Source organism: Bos taurus, chromosome 22, assembly GCF_002263795.3.
Source record: "Bos taurus isolate L1 Dominette 01449 registration number 42190680 breed Hereford chromosome 22, ARS-UCD2.0, whole genome shotgun sequence".
Taxonomy (NCBI): domain Eukaryota; kingdom Metazoa; phylum Chordata; class Mammalia; order Artiodactyla; family Bovidae; genus Bos; species Bos taurus.
This window is the reverse complement of record NC_037349.1, coordinates 11,491,498-11,511,410: the sequence shown is the minus strand read 5'-3', so window position 1 is coordinate 11,511,410 and position 19,913 is coordinate 11,491,498. Positions and strand designations below refer to the sequence as shown.

Below are 19,913 nucleotides of genomic sequence, written 5' to 3'. Positions count from 1 at the left end.
TTCTCTTTTCTTTTTGGCTGCACCAATTAGCCTCTGGGATCTCAGTTCCTCAAATAGGGATCAAATACAGCCCCCCTGAATTAGGAGCACAGAGTCTTACTGGACCACCAGTGAAGTCTAAGCAAATATTTTCTGTTTTTTTTTTTTTTTTTAATAAAAACATATTATTTCTCTAATGCTGCTGCTGCTAAGTCGCTTCAGTCGTGTCCAACTCTGTGTGACCCCATAGATGGCAGCCCATCAGGCTCCACCATCCCTGAGATTCTCCAGGCAAGAACACTGGAGTGGGTCGCCATTTCCTTCTCCAATGCAGGAAAGTGAAAAGTGAAAGTGAAGTCGCTCAGTCATGTCCGACTCTTAGCGACCCAATGGACTGCAGCCTACCAGGCTCCTCCCTCCATGGGATTCTCCAGCCAAGAGTACTGGAGTGGGGTGCCATTGCCTTCTAAACATTAATAGTTTTGTTTTTTTTTTTTTTTCAATTTATTTGGCTGTACCAGGTCTTTGTTGTGGCAGGCAGGATCTTTACTTGTGGCATGTGGGATTTAGGTCCTGGACAAGGGATTGAAACTGAGTCCCTGAATTGGGGGGCACAGAGTCTTATTCACATGACCATTAGGGAAGTCCCACACTAATCATTTTAAGTCCATTAAAATTATGAACCCGTGAAGCAAATCATTCCCTTTGTATGGACACTTACTGAAATACAGCCAAATGGCTGCCCAGGTGGCTCAGTGGGTAAGGAGATGCAGGTTCGATCCTCTGGGACAGGAAGATCCCCTGGAGTAGGAAATGGCAACCCACTCTAGTATACTTGCCTGGAAAATTCCATGGGCAGAGGAACCTGGTGGGCTATAGTCCACGGGGTTCCAAAGAGTCGGACACGACTGAGTGACTGAGTGCACACACTCTTTTAAAGAAAAATCACCATCTGTAGTAGTTACTTGTCATTAAGCAGATTTTGAACATTTTTATTATCTAAGACACATGAACGTAACGGTAGGAGCACATGGCTATAGAGATGCCTCCCATTTGACCCAGGCTGTTCAGATATAAGCCAAGGGCCAACACTAACCCCTATTCCTCAAGAAAACGTCAGAAAAGCACAAAGCCAGGACTCTGGGGATGTCCCAAGGCCACACCTGCGGGCAGCCCCGAAGCCCTGCTCGACTCAGATCCTGAGCCCTGGGCCCCAAACCTCGGGGACCCTCCAGAAGCCAAAGCAGACCCACGACCTGCTTTCTGTGCTTTCCTCTGCAGGGTCCGAGTCTCTGAGAATACAAGTCAGGAGAAGACGCACCTCTCCTCCAGCTCTCCGTCCTGGAAGGCTCCTACCCGTGCTGGCTTCTTGGGAGGAAAGAGAAGAGACTTGCCCCCCAACGGAGTGTTAGGAGGGAAAAAGCGAGGGTTTCTCAGGAAGCGGTTCCGACTCTCCATCCTGGCAAGCTGAAGCCGCTCCAACTGCCTCTGGGGCACCCGTAAATGGTTCATCCAGTTTTTATTTTTCGGTAAACCTGTTTTCTTTGAAATGCGAGAAAAGGATAGAGTCAATGAGAGGCTGAGGGGGCGTGTGTGTTGACATCTTGCTGATCCCGCGACCCCAGATGGCCAAGGACACCCTCCTGTTTTGCTGTGGCTTCATTATGACGATGTTTGTCACCTGGAACCCCTTCCCCTTCATCATGACCCTGCCCCCCCTCCCCCATCACCACAAACTGGCTTCAAACTCACCCTGATGGCTGCTCTGGATCTGAGCTTGGCCTTAAAAGACGAGTCCCATGTGAGGCTGTCCATAGTATAGTCTGTCTCCTCTGCAGACTGAGAGGACATCTTCCTGCACGCGGGCTTCTTGGTCAGCTCCTTCTTTGGGATGGAACGTTTCTCAGAACTAAACGTCGGTTTTGAATATCCAGGGACAGAGACACCTGTGGCACCAGGAAAAACATGAAGTTACCAGACCCAGGGGAAGAGGTGACCCATCCAAGATGACTAAATGAAATTACCAAAGGCAGCGCTAGCTTCTTTTTTCTAAATGTTTATATTTCCTACACCAGATGTATTAAATAATTGCCCTTCAGCATCTCAGGTACTCCTGGAACTTACTCTGCATCTTGAGACTCTAGTGCTCATGTTGTATTATCTGTTCACTTGTCAAACATGGCCGGGAACAGGAGAGGACCACTGTCACACATACCGCATACGTGAACATGCTTTTTAAAAGGCTCACATGAGAAATCAAAGTCTGTATTAGCTTTGTAGACTGTAAAATCATCTCCAAAAGGTTAAATGAGGATATTCAACGTTGCCAGCAGTGAAACTGGTACCATCACATCTCCGAGCACAGTGCCAGGTGAATGCTCAGTAACACCTACTCAGTACTCTGCAGTGACCTATATGGGAACAGAATCTAAAAAAGAGTGGACTATATGTATTGTATACTGACTCACCTTGCTGCTGCTGCTGCTAAGTCGCTTCAGTCATGTCCGACTCTCTGCGACCCCATAGAAGGCAGCCCACCAGGCTCCCCCGTCCCTGGGATTCTCCAGGCAAGAACACTGGAGTGGGTTGCCATTTCCTTCTCCAATGCATGAAAGTGAAAAGTGAAAGTGAAGTCGCTCAGTCATGCCTGACTCTCAGCGACCCCATGGACTGCAGACTACCAGGCTCCTCCATCCATGGGATTTTCCAGGCAAGAGTACTGGAGTGGGGTGCCATTGCCTTCTCTGCTGACTCACCTTACCATATGCCTAAAAATAACCCAACACTGTCAATCAACTATACTCCAATAAAACTGATTTGAAAAAGAAATAGAACTAGATCCCACAGGGGAAAAAAAAATCCTCAGTACATGTCAACTCCATCCTTATTTACCTGCCTAAGATAGTATTTGAAAGTTGGTTGGAATAAGTGGCTGAGTATCTCAGGCACTTGGTTCTGCTTCCACTTTCTGCCTCACCTGTCAGCATGGCCCAGGCTGCCACTTAAACTCTCTCTTCATCTACATCCTCAATTCTCTGGACCCCCATCCTCCTACCCCAAATGCTTTCTTCAGCTCCAAACCCCCAGGAGATCATCAGAGTTCCATTGACTGGGGCTGCTGACGAGCTTATCTTTGGAGCCTGGCACCGGCAGGCTGCCATCCAGATGTCTGGTCACAGGATCTACACGGATACACTTCCAAAACTACCTTCCTGCTTAAACCCACAAGACAGCTTCCCACCCACTCATTCTCAAAGGATCTTGCCTCCCACAGCGCAGGAAACTGGCCCAGTATCACAGTCACACACACATAGCCTTCGCTGCTCCCAAGCTTCTCTCCACACTCAAAGTGGCTCCTGGCCTGTAAGGGGTATGCAGAACCCTTAGGTCTGGGTTCTGAGCCCATGAGACACTTGCTCCCTTGCTCGTCTATGTCTGCAGATCCACCCTCTTGTGATTCATTCAACTACATTTTAAAATAATTTCGCATCTTGTTGTTGGGCAACTGACTAGGATATCATCACTTTGAGAAGCTGAGACTTTTATCTCGTAGGAGTTAGTAAGCTAGTGAGGAAGTGGCATGCTCAGAGCTGGCCCTCCCAATAGCCACGATCAAAAGATCTATGAACAAAGAAATGGCACAAAGGTGGCTGCTGTGGTCCTGCTACTAAAGAACTTCCCTGGAATGGTGTCAGAGGCTTGAAGGCAGTACAGATGCCTTACCTTTAGGTGCAGAGCAAAATGGCACCGTATCGCTGTAGTAATCATTCGGGCAGATCAAATGATGCTTCCGCAGCAACTCGTTGTCCACACACCATCTGAAGATGGTCTTCACTACACAGAAGGGAATGAGAAAAGGTGTTTTGAAGCAGATTGATGTCAAAGAAACTACACTCAAGCTTTCTTCATCCTCCCAGCCTAAACCACCTAACAGAATTCCTCAGTGGTGATTTTGAGATTTAAGAAACTTATCAGTGAGTATTTTAGTTGGTCACTTACAAGAGGCTAACCATTAGGCAAGGCTGTGTTGTGGTATTATTTAAGCCAAAATCTGGTTACTCGCAGAGAGATCAATAAAAAAGAGTTAGGAGAAATAGATTGATGAGTGGCCCCAATTTTTCACTCTTCTCTGTATCCACACCCCCTGCCATGTGAGTGTGCAGTTCCTATCACTAGAGACAGAGCCCACCTCTTCACCCTTGATGTTGGCCCTATGATGTCAGGATGATGGCAAGATTTTGAAAGGTGCTTGTGCAGCTGAGCATTCCCTCTTGTGTCTTTGCCATCGTCATGAGAAGAGCTCCTGGCTCTTCACCCTAGACCCCAGCAGGAATCCACGTGGAGCAGACTTGAACCCAACATGCAGAGGGAACCATGGTCAGCTGGACACACAGCTGGATGTTGGTCTAGCCAATTAAGCCCAGCTAGATCAGCCAACCACCAACCGACCAGCAGACTCAGGAGAGGAGATCTCATTTAATAGAAGGGGAAGGTGATAAATAACATCTTGGGTTGATGAGCACGGAAACAGTAGAAAAGGTATGTTATTGAGAGGCTTTGAGAAGAATTAGAGATAAAAATGGCCATGTCTGGCAGGTGGACTGAAGTTGGGAAAGGTGAGGTAGAGGATTTTTTCCAACAGACTTTTTGAGCAGTGTTAGATTTGTAGCAAAATTGAGAAGAAGGTACAGAGGCTTCCCATGTACTCTCTGCCCCCACACATGCACAGCCTCCCCCTTTATCAACATTTCTTACAACTGAAGATCCCGACACTGACACACCACTATCACACAAACCCTGAAGTTTCTATTAGGATTCACTCTTGGTATTCCACAGTCTATGGATTTGGACAAATGTGTAATGACATATGTAGGCGAGGATTTTTTCTATTTTATTAGAAGTTTTTCTAAACTATTTGATTTTTTAAAACCATGTACACAGGACTTCCCTGGTGGTCCAGTGGTTAAGACTCTGCCTGCCGATGCACGGGACATGAGTTCAATCCCTGGTCTGGCAAGATTCCACAGACGATTAGGCAACTAAGCCAGTGCACCAAAACTACTTAGCCTGCACTATAGAGCCCACGAGCCACAACCACTGAAGCCTGCATGCTAGAGCTTGTGCTGTGCAACAGAACGCACGACACTGAGAAGCCCACGCGCTGCAACTAGAGAGCAGTCGCTGCTCACTCCAACTAGAGAAAGTCCGAGTGCACCAATAAAGACTCAGCACAGCCAAAACCCCCCAGCAAACAGATGGGGGAACAGTGGAAACAGTGACAGACTGTATTTTCTTGGGTTCCCAAAGTCACTGCAGATGGTGACTGCAGCCATGAAATTAAAAGACGCTTGCTCCTTGGAAGAAAAGTCATGACCAACCTAGACAGCATATTAAAAAGCAGGGACATTACTTTGGCAACAAAGGTCCATCTAGTCAAAGCTTTGGTTTTTCCAGTAGTCATGTATGGATGTGAGAGTTGGAACATAAAGAAAGCTGAGCACAGAAACTGATGCTTGTGAACTGTGGTGTTGGAGAAGACTCTTGAGTCTCTTGGACTACAAGGAGATCCAACCAGTCAATCCTAAAGGAAATCCGTCCTGAATATTCATTAGAGGGACTGATGCTGAAGCTGAAACTCCAATACTTTGGCCACCTGATGCGAAGAACTGACTCATTTGAAAAGACCCTGATGCTGGGAAAGACTGAAGGTGGGAGGAGAAGGGGACGACAGAGGATGAGATGGTTGGATGGCATCACCGACTCAATGGATATGAGTTTGAGCAAGCTCCAGGAGTTGGTGATGGACAGGGAGGCCTGGCGTGCTGCAGTCCATGGGGTTGCCAAGAGTCGGACATGACTGGGCAACTGAACTGAACAGCCAAAAAAGAAAAAAAAAAAAAAAAAAAACCCAAAAAGAAAAGAAAAGAATCATGTGCACTACTACTTTGATAAAAATTAAGGAAAAAATAGGGTGAATGGAAGACTCGAAAGTTTTCAAGCTTTGTTGCTTGTTCCATTAACAAACATGGTGCTTTAAGAGGACTTTCTGGGATTTCCCTGATGGTCCAGGGGTTATGTGGACTGCAGGGGGCACAGGTTATGCTTCCACTGCAGGGGAGGCAGGTTCAACCCCTCACTGGGGAACTAGGATCGCACAAGCTGTGCTGCAGCCAAATAAAGGGGAGGTTGTTTGAATGTAGGGGATTACGGAGTGGGAGAGAGGTCAGGGAATTAACTCGCCATGAAGAACTTCAGCCCACAGCACTGAAGCAAAGGGCTCTTAGGACATGATCTGGACTCTTGCTGTGAAACTCAAAACTGCTCAGTCATCTGCCCGCACCTGTTTCTGGAGAACAGAGGTTTCCTTCCAAAATTCACCAAGAGCCTCTCATTGATCCATCCCAGAACCACAGCTGAAAGGGTCATTCTGGGCAAATGTGGATCCCAGGCCTCTCCTCTGCAATACAGAGCCCTCAGCAGGGAGTGGCAGCAATGCCAAACTGACACAGTCCAGCCCAGTTCCCAAGGACCTGGCAATGGCCTATTTGAAATAGTAAAAGATAAGATAAAGCTTCCAGAAAAATGGCAAAGGCCATGTGGCAAGGAGATGTATCCTCTCTGTTCTGATACCATTCCCTCCAAGGTCCTCCCCTAGGCCACGGGCAGTTCTGTGTCTGCAGGAGCAGGCTGGTGGGGTGCAGCTTGTTATCAAGGCTTTGGGAAGTCTCTCTCCACCTCAGGCATGGATGGTGGACCAGGTAAGCCTTGGGCACCCTGCACTGGCCTTGTGACCTCTTGTAGGAAGGGTGGGCTTCCTACATGGACCCTGCCCCTGAGCATGGGACTGCAAGGCACTGGCTGCTCCCTTTCCCAAAAGATAATGCAGATAAGACACCAGCAAGGAAAGGGAACAAACAAAAAACAGAACATTCTGCAGACTTCTGATCTTTCTCCCTCTGTCTGGAGAATTTACACACATTTTCCACCTTGTGACATTTGTATTAGCAAAGAGAGAAAGGTTACTTCAGTGCCTCAAATAACAATCATCTTCATGATCAATCATCCAAGTTACAAAAGAGGTTCTTGGGACACCACTCTCTACCCTGAGAAGCAGAACCAGAAAGGTGTCCAGGGAACTGGATTAAGGTCTCTACTTCTGCTATTTCTGAAATAAAAAAGAGAAACCTTGTCAGCAGAAGGCTGAGAAACCAAGGTGGATAATGTCCGCTTATAACCTAATATTGCGTGCTAAGTCACTCAGTCGTGTCCGACTCTGCGATCCCATGGACTGCAGCCTGCCAGGCTCCTCTGTCCATGGAGATTCTCTACGCAAGAATACTGGAGTGGGCTGCCATTTCCCACTGGGGAATTTCCTAACCCAGGGGATTTTCCTAATCCAGGGATCAAACCCATGTCTCTTAAAATCTCCTGTATTGGCAGGGCGGTTCTTTACCACTAGCACCATCTAAGAAGCCCATAACTTAATATTATCTTGGGTAAAAAAATAAAATGAAGGTCATTGGGAAATGCTCTTGGCTGATGTTTGTTTCCCAGTTCTCAATGTTTGAGAATTTCCCTGGTGGCTCAGACAGTAAAGCGTCTGCCTGCAATGCGGGAGACCCAGGTTTGATTCCTGGGTCGGGAAGATCCCCTGGAGAAAGAAATGGCAACCCACTCCAGCACTCATGCCTAGAAAATCCCATGGACGGAGGAGCCTGATAGGCTACAGTCCATGGGGTCGCAAAGAGTCGGATGCGACTTCACTTCATTCTCAATGTTTTATTCCACTTTCCTTAAAAGCAAACAAACAAATAATTACGTAATCTCCCCTGATCTCTAGCCAGAAGAATTCCTACCAAAGACAGGGACAGTATCTGACTCCGGGGACTTGCCAGATACCAGGCAACCAACAAATCCTCCCAAGCATCCACTACCAGTCATCTCTGCCTGAATCCACGACTGAGGGAGGGGGTCTGGCAGCTACATGACTGCTTCGGAGAAGTGGGGACAGGAGGAGACACAGAATCTGCACGGGGTGTTCACTGTCTCACAGGGCTGAGCTTCAGCGAGGGCAGACCTGACGGGGACAGGGCCCCACACACCCTAGGGGAAGCCATCTGCAACCATGTGACACTGTGCGTGGAAAACAGGCCTTCCCCCTCCTCCTGACAGAGACAGACATGGGCTTTCACCATAGACACAAGTTCAAAGCTGGGTCCCAGCCCTTTTGAGCTGTGGGAATTTAGGGAATGATCTGAGGTCCTGTCTCAATTCTTACACCTGTAAATGGAGAGAAAACCTGTCTCGCAGGGTTGTTGGAAGGATTCCGTGGAATAACATTCATGAAGCATCTTACCCATCATCTGGTCCCCAGCAGCACCCCATAAGTGTAGAGCTTTCTGAAGCCACTGTATCTTCTACTTCTCCCTCCCTGCAGGCCACAGACATGCCAGGTCTCCTCACCCTAAAAGCACTGTCTCTGCTGCCCTGGAAAAGGACAATTTTCAGGGATGCAGGATGACAGATCAAAGTCTTTGAGGGGACTATAGGTACTAGGACTTCTTGGAGAAATGGCCGATTCCAGGTCTGGAGCAATAGACACACAAGATGAACCTGGAACTTCCGATCATTCCAGAAAGTAAGGAAGTTTACCACAGGCAACCAGTGCTATGCCAACAGAGTCAGGCATCAACTTGAAAAGGATCCAAGCGGCTAAAGATGGGACAGTCTGAGCATCAACAGGACAATAAACATAATTAGTTATGAAATCCATGAGTTCATAATGATAGGAAAAACCAACCAGCCAAACCTTTTTATTCATCTTTGGAAGATGTTAGGGAAACCAACTCATTATTTTAAAAACTGGCAGATAAAGGGAAAGAATTAATTCTGCTCCTATCTCGGGGTAATCAGAGTCATCACAGAAAAGTTTCTCTTTACATAAGTATTTCAGTACCATTAGCATTATAGTTTGTAACCCCTAATGAAACAATATATCTAGGCAAAAACTGGCAGCATCATGAAAACAAGAGATATCAAACACCATGCATCTCCTGAAGGGAGCACACAGCACCATCTATGAACTGGTCTCTCCCCTTCTCCTCTAAAAAGTTGAACTTAAATCTCATAAAGTCTCTAGAAATAACTAGTGAACTTCAAGGAATACAGGGTAAGAACAGGTTAAATGATACCACAATGGTGAAATCAGCAAAATCCAAACTGTAGACAAATGTATAGGAAAAAATGACCCAGTTTCTTTGACAAAAAATTTACCAAGTATCATCATAGAGATGGTAGACTGAAAAGAGCTCTTAGCACCGCTGGCTCACTGCTAGTGTGGGGATTTGATGAGGAAAAAACATACTGGTCAAATCTGAGAATACCTCTCCACAAAATACTAGTCAGTTACAATCTAATGTGGAGAATTTAACGTGGAGACACGAAGGTGACCAGGTGACCAGGGCTAACATCACTTGTGCCTCCTGATGTGTGGCAGTGAGAGGAGCCAAGTGCTGGAGGGCTGGCGCAACCAGCATCATCTGTATGGTGCTGCTGCCAAGCATGAATTGGAGTTTGGTCACAAGGAAACATTAGAACCACCTTATAGAGTGAGAGGCTTCTCAAGAACTGTCAGGAGGGGCTTCCCTGGTGGTCCAATGGCTAACACTCTGAGCGCCCAATGCAAGGGGCCAGCATTCAATCCCTGGTCAGGGAATTAGATCCCACATGCTGCAACTAAGACCAGGTACAGCCAAAATAACTAATTAAAAAAAACAACTGTCAAAAGAGAGGATCCTGGGGAGATGGGCGTACAAAGCACAAGGACTCTGTCTCTCCACCTAGGTGCAAGTTGCACTAGTAGAATCAGTCAAATTGGACAACTCTGTAACTATGGCATCTGTTTGACTTGTACTTCCAGGGGGAAGCCTGGACAGGCAATTGCAGTGAACTTAGCACACGAGCAGCTACCCAGCCCTCACTCTCAGTCCCAGGGCAGGGGCAACCTACACACAACCCGTGACAGCGTGGGTGACCCAAAAAGAGGCTGTCCTCCAAATGCCTGGGATCTGTGCTCTGACTGCCGATGACCACAGAGGTGCAGGCAAAGAAGCACTTCCCACATTGTGGCATGCCCCGCCTCCTCCAGGTGGAAGTGACTTCTAGGGAATTCAAATGGCTAGCACCCCCCTCCTCCATCTTTCTTTTTCCTCTTTTGAAAGCCAGATATTAAAGACTAAGACATTCAAAAACAACTGCAGATTAGGGAGAAATCAGAACATGACCACATACACTCAGGGAAGGGTTCGGAAAAGAACCTTAAGATTAAGCTCAGGCTGAACCTCAGCATAGACAGCCAACAATAACTAACAAACAAAACCAAAAACAATTACAAAATAACCAGCAAGCTCTGTGGAAGGGGGAGAATCTGATTTCTAAAGTCACATAATTATTAGATTCAAATGTCCAGTTTCTAACAAAAAAAAATTGAAAACATATAAAGAAATGAGAAAGTATGGCCCATTCAAAGGAAAAAATTAAATCAACAACAACTGTCCTTGAAAAAGACCTGACTGCAGTTATACTAGGCAAAGGCTTAGAACAACTGTCTTGAAGATGCTCATAGAGCTATTAATAAAAAAACATGTGGAGAATATCAAGAAAATGATGTACAAAAAAGCATAAATATCAACAGGCAGAAAACCTATAAGGAAGCTAAAAAGACATGTTGGAACTGAAAAGAACACTAACTGAAATGAAAAGCTCATTATTAAAGGGATTCAAAAGCATATCTGAGCAGGCATAAGAGAGAATCAGTGAACTTGAAGATTCAAAAACAGGAAATTATTGAGCCAAACGAAAAGGAAAAAAGATTTGAAGAAAAGTAAAGAGAGCCTAAGAGGCCTGTGGGACACCAGCAAGTAACTAACATACACATTGTGGGAGTCCTAGAAGGAAAAGAAAGGGAAAAAGGGGCAGAGAGGATATATCTAAGGAAAGAATGGCTGAAAACGGCCCTGGATTTAATGAAATACATGAATATAAAGATCCAAGAAGCTCATGAATTATAAGATGAACTCAAAGACTCATTGACACGTTATAATTAAACATTTGAAAGATAAAGAAAGAATCTTGAAAGTACCAAGACAGTAGTGACTCATCACATCCAAAGATCCTCAATAAAGTTGTCAGTAGACTTTTCATAAGAAATTTTGGAAGCCAGAAGGCAGTGGGTCAATATAGTCAAAGTGCTAAAAGGAAAAACTGTTAACCAAGAATCCTATATCCAGTAAAAACTGTCCTTCAAAGGGACAGAGAAATTAAGACATTTCCTGATAAACAGACGCCAAGGCCGTCTGTTACCACTAGACCTGACCGGCAACGCTCAAAGGAGCTCTGTAACGTGCAGTGAAAGGACGCTAGACAGTAACTCCAAGCCACACGAAGAAATAAAGATGTCAGTAAGGATAAATACATGGGAAATCATGAAAATTTTCTACATGATTTAAGAGACTAATACATTTAAAGGAAAAAAAAACTATTAAAGCTAAAACAAAAAAACAAGTTCAAAGTTATGTGCTAAGTTGCTTCAGTCATGACTCTTCGTGACTATAGCCCACGGACGGCAACCTGCCAGGCTCCTCTGTCCATGGGATTCTCCAGGCAAGAATATTGGAGCATGCTGCCATGCCCTCTATCCTCCAGGTATCTTCCCAACCCAGGGATTAAAGCTGAGTCTCCTATGTCTCCTGCACTGGCAGGCAGGTTCTTTACCTCTAGTGCCACTTGGGAAGCCCCCAAAATATACGGTAGTATGAAAAGTTAGTATTATATTAAGCTAGTATTATCATAAATGTTAGTATTATAGTGACTTTGGTTTGTAACTCCAAGTCTTTATTTTCTACATAATTTACAAGACTAATGGATTAGTTGGTATTTCTGGGCACACAATGTATAAAGATGTAATTCTGTGACATCAACAACCAAAAGGGGTGGGGATGGAGATGTAAAGAAACAAAGAATTTTGTATTTATTCAAGTTAAGCTGGTATACATTCAAATGAGAATGTTATAATTTGGGGCTTTTAAATGTAATCCCTAGGGCAACCACAAAGAGAATAGCTGTAGAATATACTCAAAAGAAAATTTAGAAAAAGGAAATTTAAACATTTCACTACAAAAACTGACTAAATACAAAATAAGACAGTAACACTGAAGAACTGATGCTTTTGAACTGTGGTGTTGGAGAAGACTCTTGAGAGTCCCTTGGACTTCAAGGAGATCCAACCAGTCCATCCTAAAGGAGACCAGTCCTGGGTGTTCTTTGGAAGGACTGATGTTGAAGCTGAAACTCCAATACTGTGGCTACCTGCTTGCGAAGAGCTAACTCATTTGAAAAGACCCTGATGCTGGGAAAGATTGAAGGCAGGGGGAGAAGGGGACGACAGAGGATGAGATGGTTGGATAGCATCACTGACTCAATGGACATGAGTTTGGGTAAACTCTGAGAGTTGGTGATGGACAGGGAGGCCTGCCGTCCATGGGGTCGCAGAGTCGGACATGACTGAGCGACTGAACTGAACTGAATTAATGTAGGAGATGAGGGACAAAAGAGATACGAGACAAAAAAATAGCAAAGTGACAGAAGTTCCTCCTTATGAGTAATTACTTTAAATGTAATTTGGGCTTCCCTGGTGGCTCAGATGGTAAAGAATATGCAGGCAGTGCAGGAGACCCAGGTTCGATCCCTGGTTCAAGAAGATCCCTGGAGGAGAAAATGGCAACCCATTCCAGTATTCTTGCCTGGAGAATTCCATGAACAGAGGAGCCTGGTGGGCTACAGTTGATGGGGTTGCAAAGAGTTGGACATGACTGAGAGACTATCTCTTTCACTTTAAATGTACATGGATTCAACTCTCCAGTCAAAAGACAAAAATTGGCAGAATAGATAAAAATACATGATCCAACTAGATTGCTGTCTACAGGAGACTCACTTTAGATCCAATGACTCAAATAGATTGGAAACGAAAAGGTGAAAAAAGATTTCCATGCAAATAGTAGTCAGGAGAGGAAGTAGCTATACTAATAGAGGAAAAAAAGACTTTTTAATCAAAAAAGGTTACAAGAAGCAAATAAAGCAAAGAAAGACATTACATACCAATAAAAGATTCAATAGAGCAAGAAGATACAATAAGCATAAACATTTACACATCTCATGACAGATCATCAAAATAATGAAGCAGAAAATGACAGATCTGATGGGAGAAATAGATAGTTCTACGATAATACTAGTTGGACACTTCTGTACCCATTTATAGTAATAGAAAGAAGAACCAGGCAAAAGACAAGTAATGAAACAGAGGATTCAAACAGCCCAATAGATTAACTAGATCTAACAGACATATAGAACACTCTATCGAACAATAATGGCATACACATTCTTCTCAAGTGCATTTAAAGAATTAATATCAATCCTCAAATTTTTCACAAAAAAATGGAAGAGGAGGGAACAGTTCTTATCTCATTCAAGCGGCCAGCATTATCCTGATATAAAGCCAGATCAAGACACTACAAGAAGACTACATCCATTATGAACACGGATGCAAAAATCCTCACAAATTCAGCATTATCAACTGTGATCTGTTCCTGTGATGCAAGGATGGTTCAACATACAAAACTCGATCAATGTAATACACCACAGTAACAGAATGAAGGGGGAAAGAGTCCCATGGTCACCTCAACTGATACAGAAAATTGTTTGAAAAACGTCAGCATCCTTTCATGATTAAAAAAATAAACACAAAGGACTAGGGACAACCAGAAACTGTTTCAACATAGTTTGAAAATAGTTTCACTATTTCAACATAGTGAAAATCATGGATGAAAACCCATAGCGAATGTCATACTCCGTGCTGAAAGACTTAAAAGCTTTTCCTCTAAGATCAGGAACAAGGCAGGAATGCCTGCTTTCACCGTCTGTAGTAAACATAATACTAGAAGTTCTAATCAGAACAACTAGGCGAGAATTAAAAGGCATCCAAACTGGAAAGGAAGAAGTAAAATTATTACTGTTTGTGGATGATATGATCTTATCAGTTGAAAACAGCGGGATTCTCCAGTGGCTCAGAAGTAAAGAATCTGCCTATAATGCAGGAAACACAAGTTTGATCCCTGGGTCAGGAAGATCCCCTGGAGGAGGGCAGGCAAGCCACTCCAGTACTCTATTTTTTTAATTCATTTTTGTTTGGCTGTGCCAGGTCTGATCTTCAATCTTCACTGCAGCATATAGTACTTGCATCATGTGGGATCTAGTTCTCTGACCAGGGATCAAACCCAGGGCCCCTGGCATTGCAAGCCTGGAGTCTTAACCGCTGGACCACCAAGGAAGTCCCCCACTCCAGTATTCCTGCCTGGAGAATCCCAAAGACAGAGGAGCCTGGTGGGCTACAGTCCACAGGGTCGCAAAGAGTCAGACATGATCGAGTAACTGAGCATGCACACACACAGAAAACACTAAAGATTTCATACACAAAAAAACCTCTTTTAGAACTAATAAGTGAACTCAGCAAAGTAGCAGGACATAAAGTGAGCACACAAAAATCTGATGCATTTTTATACACTAAAATGAACACTCTGAAAAGGAAATTATGAAAACAATTCCATTCCCAAGAGCATCAGAAAGGATACGATAGTTGAGAATTAACCATGGTGATTGAAGACTTATATAATAAAAAATACAAAACGTTGCTGAAAAAAAATGAAAGAGGACATAAATGGAAATACATCCCATTTTCATGGATTAGAAGACTTCATATGGTTAAAAATGCCCACACTGGGACTTCCCTAGTGCTTGAGAATCCACCTGCCAATGCAGGGGACACAGGTTTGACTCCTGCTCCGGGAAGATTCCACACGCCACAGGGCAACTAAGCCCATGCGTCACAACTGCTGAGCCGGCGCTCTAGAGTTCCTGTGCTCGCAACAAGAGAAGCCACTGCAAGGAGAAGCCCATGCCAGAAACCTCTCTACAATTAGAGAGTAGCCTCTGTTCGCCGCAGCTAGAAAAAGTAGGTGCACAGCAATGAAGAGCCTGAGTGCCAGGACAAAGACCCAGCATAGCCAAAATATTCTTTTAAAAGTGTCAATACTACCCAAAGCAAAACATGGATTCAATGAAATCTCTATCAAAATCCCAATGACATTTTTTATGACAGAAATAGTAATGCTATGCTATGCTAAGTCACTTCAGTCATGTCCGACTCTGTGTGACCCCATAGATGGCAGCCCACCAGGCTCCCCCGTCCCTGAGATTCTCTAGGCAAGAACACGGGAGTGGGTTGCCATTTCCTTCTCCAATGCGTGAAAGTGAAGTCACTCAGTCGTGTCCGACTCTTAGCGACCCCATGGATTGCAGCCTAACAGGCTCCTCCATCCATGGGATTTTCCAAGCAAGAGTACTGGAGTGGGGTGCTATTGCCTTCTCCGAGAAATAGTAAAACCCATCCTAAAATCCATTATGGAATCTCAAGGAATATCCAATAGTCAAAACAATCTTGAACAAACAAAGCTGGAGGACCCACACTTGCTGATTTCAAAACCTACAAGAAAGCTACAGTAATAAGAACATAGTATTAGCATAAGTGGACACAGAAACCAACAGAATAGAATAGAAAGCCCAGGAATAAACCCTCATACATACGGTCAAATGATTTTTGACAATGGCGTCAAGGCCAATCAATAGGGAAAGGACAGTCTTTTCAACAAATGATGCCAGGAAATCTGGACATCTTTATGTATAAGAATGAAGTTGGATCCTTCTGTAACACTACGTAACTCAAAATTAATCAAAGACCTTAAACCCAAGACCTAAAATCCAAGACCAACACCTAATAAACTCTAGGAGAAAACACAGGGCCAAAACTTCACAACACTGCATTTAGCAATGATCTCTTAGCTACATCAAAGGCACAGAGGACAAAAGAAAAACCAACACATTGGACTTCATGAAAATTAAAAATGTGCATCAGAGGGAAAACACAGAACGAGAGAAATATTTTCAAATCATGTATCTGGTAAGGGATTAATAACCAGGATATACAGAGAATTCCTAAAACTCACCAACAATCCGATGGATTAAGAACAGGCTTGAGGAGTGCTGTGCGTGCCCTCACTGCCGCTAAGATCAGGCTGGCCGAGAGAATCGCAGCCTCCCTCAACAATGTCTGTGCCAAGGAACTGGTGCTGGTGGCGTCCTTCACCAGTGGGGGTGTCCCTGTCATTCTGCCCACACTCAGCCGCAACACCAAGTACTCGGTCATGATCAACGGGCCATCATACCCTAGAAGTTCCCAGTGCCCCTCTAAGACGATGGCAACATGCCCAGCTACCCTCAGGACCCCCGGGGCCCAAGCCTGGAGTGGCTGAAGAAGCTGTGAGCTCCTCCATCGACAGGGAGAGGTCCCCTCCCTGACGGCTCCCAATAAATATGTGAAATGTGACCCCCCGCCAAAAAAATGGGCTTGAAAAGACATTTCTCCAAAGAAGATACACAAATGGTAAATAAGCACATGAAAAGGTACTCAAAATCACTCATCATCAGGGAAATGCAAAATTAAAACCACAATGAGGTACCCCCTCACACCCATCAGGATGGCTACACACCCCTCCCCCCACACACACCCCTCCCCACACACACACCCCCACACCCACCCCCATCAAAAAACCAGAAAATAAGTGTTGGTGAGGGTATGGAGAAATGGGAATCCTGTATACTGTTGGTGGGAAAGTAAAAATGGTGCAGGCACTGTGGCACAGTATGGTGGTTCCTCAAAAAATTAAAATAGTACTACTATATGATCTAACAATTCCCCTTCTAGACACAAAACCAAAGAGGTATTTGTACGTCCGTGTTCAGAGCAGCATTATTCACAACAGCTAACACCTGGAAGCAACCCAAGCGTTCATCAGCTGATGAATGGATAAGCAAAATGTAATATACAAACACAATATTATTTAACATATGAAGGAAGGAAATTCTGACACAGGCTACAATATGGATGAACCTTGAGGGCATTACACTAAGTGAAACACGCTAGCCACAAAAAGACAAACACTGCATGATTCCACTTATGTGAATACTACTTAGAGCAGTCAGAATTACAGAGACAGAAAGTAGAATGGTGGTCGCCAGGGGCTGGAGGGACAGAGGGACTGTGAAGGTATTTTTAATGCACATATCAGTTGTGTGAGATGAAAAGAGTTATGGAGATGGATGGTGACGATGTTTGTATAAGATAATGAATGTATTTAATACCACTGAACTGTACTCTTAAAAAATAGTTGAGGGTAAATTTTATGTTACGTGCATTTTACCACAATTTTTAAAACCTGGGGGGAAACTCAATGGTCAAGAACATAAAAGACAGGAAAAGTTCAAAGAAGGGTCCCAAATGAAAAGTCTAAAAGTGAGACATGACAGTGGCATGCAGCATGGCTTCCTAGACAGGATGCTAGACCACAGAGGAGAAGTGGACGCTGTGGAGTAGCAGGTAAAACCTGCAGGCCATCTGTGAGCTGGAGGATAACACTGCCTCCATGCTGACTCCCTGGCTTAGGGGGTTGTGTGCTGGTTATGTAGGTGAGACTCTGCTCTGGAGACACGCACACTGGAGTGTTCTGTGATAATGAAACAACACTGGTGCAACTCACTCTCCAAACATTTTAAAAAAGGCTAGAGCGGTTCTGTGGGTTGCATTTTTACTCTGTTGGTAAGTCTTTTGAGGCACAATTTTTCATTTTCATGATGTCCATTACCTGGTGGCTCAGACAGTTAAGAGTCTGCCTACAAGGCGGGAGACCCGGGTTTGATCCTCGCGTCGGGAAGATCCCCTAGAGAAGGAAACAGCAACCCACTCCAGTACTCCTGCCTGGAAAATCCCATGGACAGAGGATCCTGGTAGGCTACTGTCCATGGGGTCGCAAAGAACCGGACATGACTGAGCGACTTCACTTTTTTTCAATGAGGTAATACAATAATATATTAACAACTGGGGGGTTAGGGTGAAAGGCATAGAGCAGCTCATCATACACACCTGGAGGCATCTTGATAAACGGCTCAAGGAACTGTACTTTGGCCTGGTGCATGGCCCGCTCTTTCTCCGCAAGGGCCCGTGCACGGGCCTGAATGATGTGTCTCTCCAACATTTCAACTTCATCCAGCCGCTGCTTATAGAGCTCCCGAATCTGGCAGGTGGGTGATCAGATGCACAGAAATATGGTGAGATGACTCAACCTCACTTGAGCAGCATTGTTTCCCATGAAGCTCAGAACAGTCACAGAACTGCAGAGACCACCTGGTCTAACCAGACAGAGCTGAACTCTAAGACCCACGGAGGGAAATGGCATAAAGCTTTTACAGTAAAGTCAGGAACAGTGCCAAGTCTCAAACCCTGTCTCCTGACTACTGGGTTCTCAGTAAAGAGTTCTGTCATCCAAACTCTGAAATACCAAATGCGAGTTAACACACCACCTGTGGTAGACAAAGGGTTGTGTCACTCAGGATAGAAGGACTTGCTACCTAGCTGCAGAGAGCATAGTGAACTGAAAGCCTCCAGGTGTCGACCCCTTCAGAATTCACCTCAGCTGCCTGAAAGCATTCAGTTGAGACTCCTTTAAGAAAGTCGTGGGCAGCGTGGCCAGCAGTCAGAGAGGCCTTATCAGAGAGGACTCAGGACAGCTGCTGTCCTTATACAGCTCAGGAAGCAGAGCTGGTGTTCCAGAGACTGGGCATGCTTCCTAAAATCTGGGCACGGATGCCTCTCAATGGTTAAGATTGTGGTTTGTGACACAAAGGCCTGCACCCCGGAGCGGACGTGACGTTTAGTTTTATCATCGCCAGGAAAACAACTATTCTGCTTTCTGTCGTTTCACTTATATATGCATTGTCTGTGTAGAGATGTAAACAGATAGGTGCTGCAGATATACACCTTATGTGTGTAGAGAGTGTGTATTTGCCTAAGAGCGCATATAGTGTCCTTCCACTACAATGTAGGATATACGGCGGAACGGACTTGGTCTGCTCTTCCCAGCTGCGTACCCCGTGCCTGGAACAGCGGCTGCACCCGACAGGGGCTGACATTTGCCGAGTGGCTGAGTCGCGCCCTGGGTCCCCCGCACAGCCGCAGACGCGACCCCGCCATCCCCTGGGTGAGCACAAGGAGAAGCGAGCGGGGCGCGGTACCCTGTTACCTGCTGCAGCTGGTCCACGAACTCCTCGTGCCGCGCATCCTCGCTGCCGCGAGCCTTGATCAAATTCGAGCTCACCTCCTCCCCTATCACCTCGGCGGTGTACAGGTTGCGGAAGACGCCGGTGAGCAAGTACGAGATGTCTTGGGTGCGCAGAGAGGTGGGGCGCAACCGCAGCAGTTGCGGCTCGGGGAGCGGCGGGAGCGAAAGCTGCGCGACGAAGCGGCGCCGACCCCCGAAGCCATGGTGGAAGGACTCGGAGTAGGCGAGGGAGGAGAGCCAGGTGGACTGGCTAGGGCTGCGAATCCGGGCCAGACGCGGGCTGGGCGTCCACGTTGCCCCAGCGAAAGCGTAGGATCCAGACTCAGCCGACTGCCGCTCTCGCTTTCCAGTCTCCATGGCAACTGAGACGCCGCTAACTCCCTGCCGCACTTCCGGCCTGCCTCTTCCGCCTTCCGTCCGTAGGAGGGTGCCATGAAGCCGTCATCCTCAAATACGCGCACAGCGGTATCGCCTTTACTAAGATGAGCTTTTCCTATTTGGAACCAGTCTGTTGTTCCATGTCCAGTTCTAACTGTTGCTTCCTGACCTGCATACAGGTTTCTCAAGAGGCTGGTCAGGTGGTGTGGTATTCCCATCTCTTTCAGAATTTTCCACAGTTTATTGTGATCCACACAGTCAAAGGCTTTGGCA

General features: G+C 45.5%; 1 protein-coding gene across 5 annotated transcripts in view; it reads right to left on the bottom strand.

Annotated features, from left to right (window-relative positions):
• The window catches only part of DLEC1 (DLEC1 cilia and flagella associated protein), a 90,566-nt gene extending 70,857 nt beyond the window's left edge, over nt 1-19,709 (bottom strand). For 4 of the 5 annotated variants that reach the window (XM_005222552.5, XM_059879906.1, XM_005222554.5 and 1 more), the window contains exons 1-5: nt 19,224-19,709; nt 18,068-18,218; nt 3,703-3,813; nt 1,732-1,925; nt 1,301-1,521 (exon numbers count right to left, since the gene is read on the bottom strand). In XM_005222552.5, coding sequence (XP_005222609.2) covers nt 1,301-1,521; nt 1,732-1,925; nt 3,703-3,813; nt 18,068-18,218; nt 19,224-19,619 — 1,073 coding nt within the window. In that variant the 5' untranslated portion in view covers nt 19,620-19,709. The remainder of the gene's footprint in view (nt 1-1,300; nt 1,522-1,731; nt 1,926-3,702; nt 3,814-18,067; nt 18,219-19,223) is intronic. The other variant, NM_001193198.3, reaches the window with a different exon arrangement.
• Nucleotides 19,710-19,913: the final 204 nt, after the last annotated feature.